The sequence below is a fragment of the Alnus glutinosa genome, chromosome 1, assembly GCF_958979055.1.
Source record: "Alnus glutinosa chromosome 1, dhAlnGlut1.1, whole genome shotgun sequence".
NCBI lineage: Eukaryota > Viridiplantae > Streptophyta > Magnoliopsida > Fagales > Betulaceae > Alnus > Alnus glutinosa.
Window position 1 is genome coordinate 52,718,658 of NC_084886.1, and position 12,531 is coordinate 52,731,188.

The window sequence follows — 12,531 nt, forward strand, 5'->3', positions numbered from 1 at the left end:
TTCCGCCACGTATCCACCCTTTCAAAGCAGCTCCATCTCGCCTTGTCTATTTCTATCCCATGACCGACTCTCTCCTCCCTCCTCCCACCCAATGAGACAGTAATCTGCTACTTTATGCATCACGGCTGACAGCTCCCAATCATTTTCTACACCTTTTTTTTTTTAAAAAAAAAAAAAATCATTAATTTTATATTAAAATCAAAGAAATAGCTGCAAAAAATATAATAAAAATGGTTTGAAATGTGTTTATGATATAATAGATTGTTAAAGGAGTTTTCCTTTAAATTATGTTTGAATAATTTATTTATTTATTTTTAACTTGAACATATAATTTAATATACTGAATATTAATTCTCTATTTTTAAAAATGCATGTAAAGATTATATGCTATAAAGATAAATATTAATTTAATATACTGAATTAAAAAAAAAAAAAAAGAAGCTTTGTTATTGTTAAAAATAAGGATAATCTCTCATATCTCATGTCTCATATATTACGTGATGTAATTCAATTCCAAGTATTTTTTTTTTATACAAACTTTTTTAGCCAAAAAAGAAGAACTTGTCATTTGTTAATTCAATTGAAATTATTTAACAATTAAATCTACTAATATTTTTTTATTAATTATTATCGTAAGAACAACCTAACAATAAACAGAAAAATTAAAAAACATAGATACAATTATTTTGTTTATAATATTTGACATAAGACTCTTTGAGTAATTAATCCGATGACCATATATACCTTTTCGAACCAATTGATGTCATTTTTCTTATTAACCTGACACATCAAGTTCATCTAATAATAATAATAATAATAATTTTTAAAAATAAAAAATAAAAATAATAATTATAATACAGCCCATGCTTAGTTTTTTTTTTTTTTTTTTAAGTACATCCCCCCCATGCTTAGTTAATTCCTTCTTAACCAAACTTGTTCATGAGTTGGCAAGCTTTCATTGGCCAACTAGTCCCACAAACCATAACCCTCAACACACCCGATGCCAACTCCAAAGCCCTTAATCTTATATATATACTCTAGGAGCTCCGATTCAAACGGCGTTTCGTCGAACCCTTAGGACCCAAAACTCCTACCGTTTCTTATGGTATCCAAAAACCCGAACCCGGCTGAGGGCTTCTACTTGGAGCCGACCGGAATGGCTCTACCAGGACTCGTACCCTTCGCCACGACCACTACTACTACGACGACTACAGCGACAACGGCGTCGACCACCTCTTCGTCGGAGGATCCGAGTAAGAAGATCCGAAAACCCTACACTATAACCAAGTCCAGGGAGAGCTGGACCGAGCCGGAGCACGACAAGTTTCTCGAAGCCCTCCAACTGTAAGTAACAATCCTCTTCAAAATGAGATTTGAATTTTGGAGTGGTTAGTTAGGGAATTCAAGGTTTTGAGTGGGGTTATTTGGGTGGAGCCGTGGAGGAGAGGTTGAGGTTGTGTTTGGCTGCTGAGGATAGTTCTGTGTACAATTTGTTCTTTTTAGTTGATTAAAAGAAATGTGTTAGTGTAAATTTTTCAAAATTTTTTTTTGTGGGCAAACAAATGTAGATATAGGTTGAATTGGGTTTTGTAGGAAAATGTTTTGGAGTGTTTCCTTCTTGTGTAAATTGTATTGTGCATAGGATAGAGTCTTGGTTTCTGAATGAAAAGATTGGTTTTCCTATATATATATATATATATATATATATATATATATATATATATGTTTTTTTTTTTCTTCCATTTTTTATCTGCTCAGGTTTCATTCTTTCTTGATATGAGTATTTCAAGTGTAGTTATAGCTGTGTAGCCGTATGGTTAAATTAAGGGCATTTTTGGTAAAGACTTGGAAAAGCTTTTCTTTTTCCTTTTTTTATTTTTTTTATTTTATTTGTTATTTGGTTTCTCTTTTTAATAATTTTTTGGAAGCAAAAAAGAATCTTGAAATTTTGGTGATGTTTCTAAAAAAAAAAAAAAGGATAAACCATTCAGTATAGTTTTCATTTTGACGTGTCCTGTATACGTAGTAGTCCGTCCACATCTTCATATTCCTAAGAACAAGAAGTCAATGCGATAGAAAATTTTGGATTAGTTGGGAAAAATCAATAAAAATATTACTTCTTTAATCAAAAACTGGTTTTGAACCGTTGCGTGGCTCAATACGTCTTAAATATATTGAGTTTTTTTTTTTTTTTGAAATATATGGAGGTGAACTTCAGAGAATAAGTGAGAAAGCTTGTGAGGGGAAGGTAGAGTTGGATTGCCAAAAAGAAAAAGGAGGGATAAGATCGAATTAGTTTAAAGTGTAGCGGCTCTTCCTCTTTTTCCTCTCAAATTGCAGTTTATTTGATTTCAGCTTTTTTATAGTTTTTGTTTTTTTGATAAGTAATGGAGATTTTATAAAAAAACTTAAGGCACCCTCAAGTACAAAAAGCATACACAGGAAGCAACTAACAAAAACCCAGCTTTTTGCTAGTTCTACCAATCTACCTTGTGGTAATAAGGTTGGTACTTGGTATTATTTAATTACAGATAACTTTTTGACATTTTACTATTAATCAGTGCCAAAATCATTTGCAGTTGACGTGTGGAGAAAGCAAGAAATCACAAATTTTAGACAGAATATTTATTTTGCTTTTTTGGTTTAAGTTCTTTGATGGTTGCATTATCATACACCACAGTAAATGGGTTATATGATCCTGCAGAAAATTTCATTTTATCGATAAAAATTCCAATCGCAGTTCAAACATTATAATACTTTAGGCTCTTTATCGAGTCAACTTAGAGAAACTTGGTGTGGTTAAACTTAATTTACTTGCCTAAAGGACAATGCTTTTTTTTTTTTTTTTAATTGTAAGTTCTTCCTACTTTCTGTATTATTCCCTTATATTATCTATGTTTATTATTGTACTCAGCTTTGACCGCGACTGGAAAAAGATTGAAGCATTTGTTGGGTCTAAGTCAGTTATACAGGTGATCTTAAATGCCAAATACCCATTCTGTTTACCAATTGTTTATACCATTTTTTCTACATGATTTATGCGTGTTGCATATAGATCTGGATTCTTTCATTTACTCAGTAACCCAGAGATTATTTTCTTTTCTTTTTCTATTCTTTTCTTGGTTATTATCATGCTTTTTCCATCCAAAAGAGGTAGGGAGGGATAAGGAGGTCTTCACTGTTTTGCTGAAGCATCTTTCTTAAGCTCTCGTTTGTACTTGTGCTTGTCTTCAATAACATCTCTTGTTCAAGATAAACCCTACGTGTAAGGCTTAACAGACATAAAATGTTATAAAGTGGGATAAGGTGGAACTTTTCTGTTTGTTCTCCTTCCTAAAGTCTCATTATTTTTTGTATTTCCATCTCAATGTCCATTTATGTTATTGATTTTCCATCATGCTCTCTCTCTCTCTCTCAATTGGCCGCTGTCTCTTAGGTTTTCTGTTTATGTTATATGATCATACAACTCTGCTTATACGCTACCATTGAGCTGGCACTGGAAATAAATTAATTAGAGTAATTGTGTTGGCCTGAATTATTTTGCTTGAGAAATTGAAGTATGCTTATGCTTCCTTCTCTCTCATTGCAGTCAACATGCATTATGGTGAAGAATGCATTGTATGAAGTTCATTGAGAATTTTTTGATTGTCACTTGGCTTGCATAAGAGCATGTAGTTCCAGTTTCTTGTTGACTTCAACATTCTGGAATTGCAATTGTCTTTTTTCTGTAAGAAGTATCATAATAATTTAGCTTTTTAAATGTAATTTCCTGTGATGTTCTCTAGACATTCATTGTACAGTGTCAAATGAATTGAATGGAACAAATGTCTTTGTGACTTAACTGATGCAGTTATTGTAATTTAATTCATTTTTTATGAATACCGATACTCATAAGGACACCTTTTGCAGATACGTAGTCATGCACAAAAGTACTTTATGAAGGTTCAGAAGAGCGGGACAAGTGAACATTTACCCCCACCCCGGCCAAAAAGGAAAGCTGCTCATCCATATCCTCAGAAGGCTTCAAAAAATGGTCAGCATAGTTTATTTCCCGTATGGTTAGTTGTTTTAATACCGACTTAGTGCAAACCCAGGCTCATATATGCCATGTTTCGCAGCTCCAGTGCTCTTACAAATGTCGGGATCTTTTCAAACCTCATCTGCTCTGCTTGAATCTGGATATGTGTTAAGGCCTGATTCTTCATCAATGCTTGGGGGTCCTGTAACTAGTGCTGCCATGCCGTCCTGGACAAACAACAATATGCAGAATCCTAATATATCTCATGGGACAAAAGGTTTGGCTTCTTACATATTTGGATTTCACTAACTTCAACATGATTTCTTCTTTATAAATGTATTAATGGTAGTTGAGTCTTTCGCTAAAGAAGCATCAAAGTGTCATTTGTTTTCCATATGATGTTTCCTTTCCAGGGCCAACAGCGGCAAATAACTGTTGTAGTAGCACTGAAAGCACTCCAAGAACACGGCCTATTGCTGAAACAACTGATAAAGGAAATCATAGCCTTTCATTGAGAGGTTAGCACTTTAATTCCTTCATAACTGCATTCATTCTTTCTAGAAAAGCTATATCACCCAAGTGGTTTTAATAGTTTAATAGTGTTTTTGATATTCTTCATCTTGGAAGTGGAATAAATTCAGGCAGATTTATGGAAGTGTATTTAAAATATAACATGCAATGATGATATTCTTCATCTTGGAAGTGGAATAAATTCAGGCAGATTTATGGAAGTGTATTTAAAATATAACATGTGTTGATACAAGCACCAATTTTCTGTTCCAACAACATTCATCAAAAAAGATTTCTGTTCCAACATGTTTAAGAGCCAATGAGCTCTAACTCCAATTCCCCTCCTCTCTCTGTGAAACCCAGGTGGAAGGTATGGTCATTGTTTCAAGACCTACGGCTGCTGTCTAACTTAGCAATAACAGGAAAAACATGTGTTATGAATGCTGGATTTTCTTTTTTGATAAGTTTGGTACTGGATGTTCTAAATTTCCAAAGTGCAAACTCTATTTTTCAGAATGTTTATAATGAACACTTACGTTGGTGTTTGCCAACATGATGCTGGTATGCATATGTTTTTTTTTTTTTTTTTTTATAAGTAATATAATCTCATTGAAAAGCGTAGAGCGGCGCAACCCTAGTACAAAGGTAGTATACAAAAGTGTCCCTAATCAGAGGAAACAAAGGAACATGAATGTAAAAACTCAGCAAACGTAAGGGGGCACAACCATTGGTAGGGTTAGGTGCCTATATCCTGCATGAAAATGGGAGCCTTAGTCCATTCTTGCTCAACGCTAGTAATAGCATGATCACTGTGCTAGAAACTGGATTTTGGAAATATAGTGCTTCTTCTTGTGTAGCCAACTATGAAATATAGACTTGTTTTCTCTAGTTGAACTTGCATCCAGAACCACTGCTGTCATTTTCCTCATATGTATATTACTGTGGGATCATTGTTGCCATGTGCCTCTGTCACTTTCCACTTTCTGTCATTTAATTATGATGGTACTTATAAAAAAATGATGGTTTTATTAGATGCTAGCGGTGATTCATTATGTATACATACTCTAATGCTCTTTTGTTTGATGCAGTTCTGCCTGACTTTTCGCAAGTATACAGCTTCATTGGCAGTGTCTTTGATCCGAACGCTAGTGGTCATCTGCTGAGGCTAAAAAAGATGGACCCTATAGATGTTGAAACGGTACATAAACCTATATCATGTTGATCAAATTATTATATATAAAGTTGTACTGTATGTGGTTATGTGATGTATGCTGTTTGGTAGCAGAGATGCTGCTTAATCTTGAATGGGCTTAAGAACTTTTAGCTTGATGAATCTTCAGCTGTACATTGCAACTTCCTTAGTAACTAATTTCGAGTTATGACTTTGACTAACTGGAGTGTTGTCAAAAACACAATTCACATTTCAGTGCAAAGGTCAGATGGAACCTAGGTACAAAGTGCAAGCGTTCTCCTCACCAAACTAAAATTCGCATTATCCAATTTTTTTTTTTGATAAGTAAATTCGCATTATTCAAATGCAATGCATTATTATTTCCAAGAGAAGGATTCATAATATAAAAGCACAAAAGTGAAAAAAAAAAAAAAAAATCGAAAGTGATTTTTTTAGCATATTAGCTCAAATAGTTGGATCATTAAGCAATTGCACAAAGGTTTTAGGTCCAAAGAAGATTTTATGAAAAATAGTGTGGTGTTTCCTCAAAAAATGCTTGCTTGTTGCACTTTAACTGTGCTTTGCATGGCGGGTGCTTTTAACAATACTGCTAACTGTTACAACTGTACAGATCAACTTTTTCTTTGAAGATGACATGTGTACTTATTTACTCGTATATTTGGCTTTTCTCCAGGTGCTACTGTTAATGAGAAACCTGTCAATCAATCTGGCCAGCCCTGATTTCGAGGACCATGTAAGGCCCCGTTCATTGAGCTCTTAGTTTAAAGTTGGAAACATTTGAGCAATCTGCATGAATACCAACTCTGGTAAAATACCTGTTGTGAGAGCAAGAGTCTGAGTCCTTGACTTTGGCCAGTTCTTTAGTAGCCCAAAGTTTAATTTGCTAGCAGTGTGCTTTTGGCTGATCTTGATGGTATGATGAAACTACAACATTTTAGGCCTAGTATTGCTTATCATTGTTATTTGGGTTTGACAATTTGCAGCTTACTATTATGCTTTCAGAGTTTGATATATAAGATTTTTTGTTTTTGCTTCTGCTTTAATGTATTAAAAACTGACAAATGATGGTGCGTTAGAAGTGCTTTCACTCTATACTATGCACATTTAGGTTATATGTGAGTGAACTTTTTTTTATCTGATTTTAGACTTTGCTACATGAATTATTGCATTGTTAGTTTTTTCATGATTTGTATAATGGTCCAGTAAAATGACCTAAATTCAAGTACATTTTGGTTTATTATGCTGGTAAAGAAATTAGAAATGAAAAATCAGGAGTAAGGACAGATCAGATTTACCTTATGCTGAATTACTGCATAAATTTGATCATAATGGTTAGTTTTTGTGATGTAAAGAAGATAGAAAAATCTGTTTACAATCTCTTGTTGGTTGGCTACACACTTGGAGAGGATTTAAGATTTTTGTGATGTAAAGAAGATAGGAAAATCTGTTTACAATCTCTTGTTGGTTGGGTACACACTTGGAGAAATTTGGATTTAAGACGTTGGTGGTGTATAAAAGAGTTGCTGTTTATGTAGTTTAGAGTTCAAATGCAAAGGGGCCAAAAAACTCGAAGAAAACTGATTCCTGAAATTTTCTAAAAAGCAACAAAAAAGTAGGGTTTTTTCGGTTGGTTCACATAGGTTACTTGATTGCTAAAGGTTAGGAAAAACTTTAGTTTATTAGGGTATCCAATGGAAGTATGCGCAGAGGCATTGGTTTGGGTTATAAAAGTAAGCAAGAATAGACAGATTTTTGCTGTTCAGGGCTGTGATTAGTACCTCAGAATAGTAATGGTACAAATTAGAACATAGGAAGAAAGAAAAGTACGTTAAACTCGCTAAAAAAATGCTCAAAATTCCAACAGTCTTAGCCTAATCTTTGAAGGAACTAATGCATTTAGTAGTTTCTCTAATAAAGCTAAAGGCCATAAATAAGGTCCAATAACTGAACTAGACTCTTACTAATAAAGTAATGGACGCCTCTTGTAGCCAGAACGCACATTTGGCAGCAACTAATCCAAATCGTAGGCAGTCCCTTGATTGGGGTGAGCTGATAGCTTTAGTCGTAGTTTCCTTTTGGTGATATTTTCTGACCATGCAAAGATACTTCCTCTGTTCCATATTTAACATACATACGAGGGAAGGACCTGATTAAAGTTTGGCAAGTCTAGATAGCTATGTGTGTCTCAAATCTTAGGTTCTCGACACAATAGCTCTCGCCTCAGTTAGTAGATAACTTCAGCAATACTTGCATTAATCTTATGTTATTGCTTCTTTTCTAAGTAAATGCTAGTTCATCAGCATCATTGCCTCTTTTTATCTTTTGCTTTGGTGCAGAGGAAGTTGCTGTCATCGTACGAGATCGGATCAGACAACTAATTATGGTGATGCAGACAAAACCTTGTATAGTGAGCAGTCCAAAACTGTTGCTTAGGTTGGGCAGAAGAGTTTTGTTATGGCGCTGTTGGCTTGTGCACAACCAATCGTGACGTTGCCGGAGGAAAGTAAGAAGACATTGGTCTTGTTTGGCAAAAACATGTACAGAACAGAGTAGTGGATTGTTAGTTTTGGAATTAGTAAAAAGTGATGTGATATAAAATAAAAAGAATTTGTATAAAAAAGTGAAAAAGTTTTGTATTGTAGTGAATTTTTTTATTTGAATAGTAATAAAACATTATTGATGTGATGTAGAAAGTGAAAAAAGTGATAATGTTTTGATGTTGATTGGTAGTGAAAAATATAAAAATGTGAAAAAAAAGAAAAAAAAAAAAGAAGAAAAAAGTACGTAAGCAGTAATAGCATTACTCTGTTCTGTTCTGTAGCTTAACAAACAAGGCCATTGCGACAGCTTCAAGTCCTCGGTGTTGATAACCTGCTGCACTGGTTTGTGACTAGTATTGCAATGTATTTTTTTGGTTGCCATTTTGGTGTCTTGTATATATGTTAAAAAGGAAAAATAAAAAAGAATACATAGCGTGGGAATGTATAGTTGTTGAAGTTGTTTTCTTAAGGCTGATCCTGTTTGGTGTAGGGTCTTCTTGTTGTCAAGTTTTGGTTTTGATTAATCTACTGATAAGGCGCAATACCTTGTTTTCTAGGGTATGCCAGTGTAATCAATCCTATCCTATCTGGAAGCTATTTATTCTTGATTTACTTTGTATAATAATCTTTGTTTCTTCATTGCTAGTGGATGTTTTATGGACATTTTAGAAAAGTCTGGTATTCATCTTTTTTTGTCATGGGCTAATTAATATTAGCTTAACAGTGTACCATATCATTAAACCAGACTAAGCCATTTTGAACCGGTCGTTTCCAAGTTCGACACTAACCAGCATTCCAGCAACCTTGGTAATTCGATGTCATCTTTGTACCATGGTTTAAAACATTTAAATTGTTTATCATTCCCGACAAGTGGACTATACCTTTGACGGCGCCATTTCCTGTTGATCACCTTTTTCAGAAAGCTCTGACGAATCCTCAAAATTTGTAGCCATTCAATAAATAAATAATTACATATACATATACATATGTATATCGTTCACATACGCATGATCATATGAATGCTAGTATGACCAACGGAAATAGATCAATAGCAATCATCTCCGGGTATATGGAGCTCCATTCTGAATTTGATATATATATATATTCTGGTGGGATGCATCCACATGCACCAAGCTGAAGAAACCCGATAGGTACTATAAGCAAAACAAACATATACAACCAAAATGCCAAAATTAAAATTGAAAATATCATGTTATTTGGAGTGCCAGAAACAATAAGGTTCATAATGGTCATGTGCCTAATTTGCAAAGTGTGGTGGTCCAAATTCAGACTTCTATTGCCATTCATTGAATCATTATAAGGCTTGGTCGGATGGAGCTCTAATAGATTTTTGGTCTTGCCCTCCGAATTGGTTCTCTTAAGTTGAATTTTGATGTTGCGGTGAGAAATTCTTTCATAGTGGCTGCTGCTGTCATTACGGACTATGAGGGGATTATTCTTTATGTTAATGGAGGGGAAGCCACCGCTACCTTGTTAGCTATGAAAACTACTGCCAACCTGTCTTCTTCTTCTCAGATTTTGCTTGAAGAGGTTTCTTTAGGTACTATTCTTGCTTTAAATCATCCTTGTTTAAGTGCTGAATGGTCTTCGGCACCCATAATTGCTAATACTATTTCTCCTTTTTTTGTTTTTCCTTCTTAGCCTGCGACCAAAGTTCAAAGGGTGTTAATCTCCGGGCACATTTAGTTGCCAAATGGGCTGCTTCTCATCATTGTTATGGAAGCATTCCCACCTCTCTCCCTTTGCTTTCCTATGTAAGAATCAAGAGTGGGAAAGACCCACCTTGATCCCTTTTCATTTTCCTTGTATTACTCATAAAAAAAAATTAAAAAAAAGGGGGGGGGGGGGGGGGGGGGGGGGGGGGGGTGAGGGGAAAGAAACAAAGAAAGAGATATTTGTATCAAAAGCCTACAAATCAAAGTTGCTTAAAATTTTTAAGGTAGTTTTATTGAATAGACTTCTTTTTTCAAATCTCAATTATTGTTTTCAAATTACATGTTTACTTCCAAAATACCGAGTTGGATAGAAGGTGCACGTAGATGGCTATTGAGTAGAATCATAGCCGAGTTGGATAGAAAGTGCACGTAGATGGAGATGGAAATGAAGGACAAAAGCAAGTCCTTAGTGGTGGACAGGCTTATGTGTTTATATGTATAAATGCATACTTTATGACACAACGCGTTTTAAAGCCGTGATGGCCATGAACCTATTAGAACTCCGCAGTTAACCGTGCTTCTGCGAGAGCAATCCCAGGATGGGTGACCTCATGAGAAGTCTGGTTCGGGGGGAGCCAAAAAGCGGACAATATTGTGTTATTGGGGGTGGGTCGTTACAAATGGTATCAGAACAATTGCCCAGCCTGAGATGGTGGGAGCGTGCACAAGCCCAAGAGGGTCGCCAGTGGGGACGCTGGGTCCCAAGAGGGGGTGATTGTGACGTCCCACATCGCCTGGGAATGAGGATGTGCTTATATGTATAAATGCACTCTTTATGACACAACGCGTTTTAAAGCCGTGATGGTCATGAACCTATCAGAACTCCGCAGCTAAAAGTGCTTCTGCGAGAGCAATCCCAGGATGGGTGACCTCCTGGGAAGTCTGGTTCGGGGGGAGCCAAAAAGCGGACAATATTGTGTCATTGGGGGTGGGTCATTATACTACCAGCTACCCGAGAAGTTCAAGGTCCCTTAAATCATGAGTTACACTGGAGACGAGGATCCTCTTGACCACTTTGAGAACTTCCAAGCTCACTTAGACCTTCATGGGACATCCGATGAAGTAGCATGCAGGGCCTTCCCTCTGACTCTATCAAGGAATGCCCAAGACTAGTTCAGGAGACTGCCCCCAACTCGATGGACAGATTTAAGGAGCTGAGCAAGATACTCATGACGGAATTCCTAGCTTTCCGGACGTGAAAGAAGCCGTCCGGATAATTGTTAAGACTGCACCAGCGAAACTCTTAAGGAGTTTGCGACCCGGTTTATGCCGCCATTTATTAGGGCATTTCACCCGAGGAGCCTCTGATGAGGAAGTTGGCCCAGAAGTAGCCGAGCACCCTGCAAGGTTTGATGGATAAATAGAGGAATACATCCATCAGGAAGAGACATTGAAGGCTATGGTTAGGTCAAAGACATCCCGAGATAGGTCGAAAAGAAAAAGGAAAGAGTCCAGGAAGGTTGACGAGGAAGATCAGAGGCGGGTAAAAAAGTTCACAAGTTACAACTTTATTCCTCTGAATGCCGAGATATCAGAAGTCTTCATGGAAATCAAAAGAGATCCGGAGTTTCACCTACCACCAAAGATACCAGGTAACCCTCTTCAGAAAAATGAGCATAAGTATTGTGATTTCCATTACCAGAGAGGCCATTACACCGAAGGGTGCATAACCCTGAGGCTGTTAATTGAGGAGCTCATAAAGAACAACAAGTTAGTCCAGCTCTTGGGAGAGCAAAGGAATCAGCTCGAAAATAACAAGCCCTTGAATCACCGGGACTATCAGCCTTAAAATCAACAGCCACAATATTATTATCCCTGAAACCATCCTCATCTATAAGAAAGGGATTGATAGAATGATCCCCAGGAGGATGAAGAAATAAGGGAGAATCGGAGAAGCAGGAGCCAGCGATGTAGAGAGCTAAGGCAACTTGAGGCTATGGTCGAGATCAGGTAATAAGGCTAGTTGAGAGTCCCAGGCGAGACTCTTGTTTATTTGCAATTATGTTTCAAAGAATAAGGTTATTATTTTAGTTATAATAAAAGATAAGAAAATTTTCCCAGATTTTGGGAATTAGTATTGTTCAGAGTAAAAGAATAAAGCTGACTTAAGCATCGAAGCATTCCCGACCTAGGGACTGGAAACCCGTTGATGTCACTTCTTTTACAAGAAGAAGAAAAGGTAGCAAGCAGAACTCCCGAGTAGTCCTATCCCGGGAGATAAAAATGAAAGACTCTTGGTCAGTCCTACACCTAGAGACAAGGAGACAACCTTGCAGAGAAAACAAGGTAAGACTCCCAGTTAGTCCTACACCGGGAGACAGGGAAATAACCCTGCAGAGAAAACAATAAAGAATGTGGAGTCAGATTTAACTCTTGGTTTTGCAGGTTTTCAGAAGGTAAGGAGACAACCTTAATAAAAACAAGGAGGCATGGGGGGTTGGATTTAACCCACAGATTTGCAGGATAGCAGGTTTTTTGAAGAAGCCCAGGCTCGAATTTTCTGAGACACAGAATTCTCATTACCCGAATGTGCCT

At 36.3% G+C, this 12,531-nt stretch overlaps 1 protein-coding gene across 3 annotated transcripts in view; it reads left to right on the forward strand.

Annotated features, from left to right (window-relative positions):
- Positions 1 to 1,039: 1,039 nt before the first annotated feature.
- The window catches only part of LOC133858283 (protein REVEILLE 6-like), a 35,440-nt gene continuing 23,948 nt past the window's right edge, over positions 1,040 to 12,531 (forward strand). The window contains exons 1-8 of one of the 3 annotated variants that reach the window (XM_062293721.1): positions 1,040 to 1,344; positions 2,915 to 2,972; positions 3,910 to 4,033; positions 4,125 to 4,295; positions 4,432 to 4,536; positions 5,617 to 5,726; positions 6,394 to 6,453; positions 8,057 to 8,836. In XM_062293721.1, the coding sequence (XP_062149705.1) occupies positions 1,103 to 1,344; positions 2,915 to 2,972; positions 3,910 to 4,033; positions 4,125 to 4,295; positions 4,432 to 4,536; positions 5,617 to 5,726; positions 6,394 to 6,453; positions 8,057 to 8,098 (912 nt within the window). In that variant the 5' untranslated portion in view covers positions 1,040 to 1,102 and the 3' untranslated portion in view covers positions 8,099 to 8,836. Of the gene's footprint in view, positions 1,345 to 2,914; positions 2,973 to 3,909; positions 4,034 to 4,118; positions 4,296 to 4,431; positions 4,537 to 5,616; positions 5,727 to 6,393; positions 6,454 to 8,056; positions 8,837 to 12,531 lie in introns of those variants that run through there. The other 2 variants (XM_062293720.1, XM_062293722.1) reach the window with 2 other exon arrangements.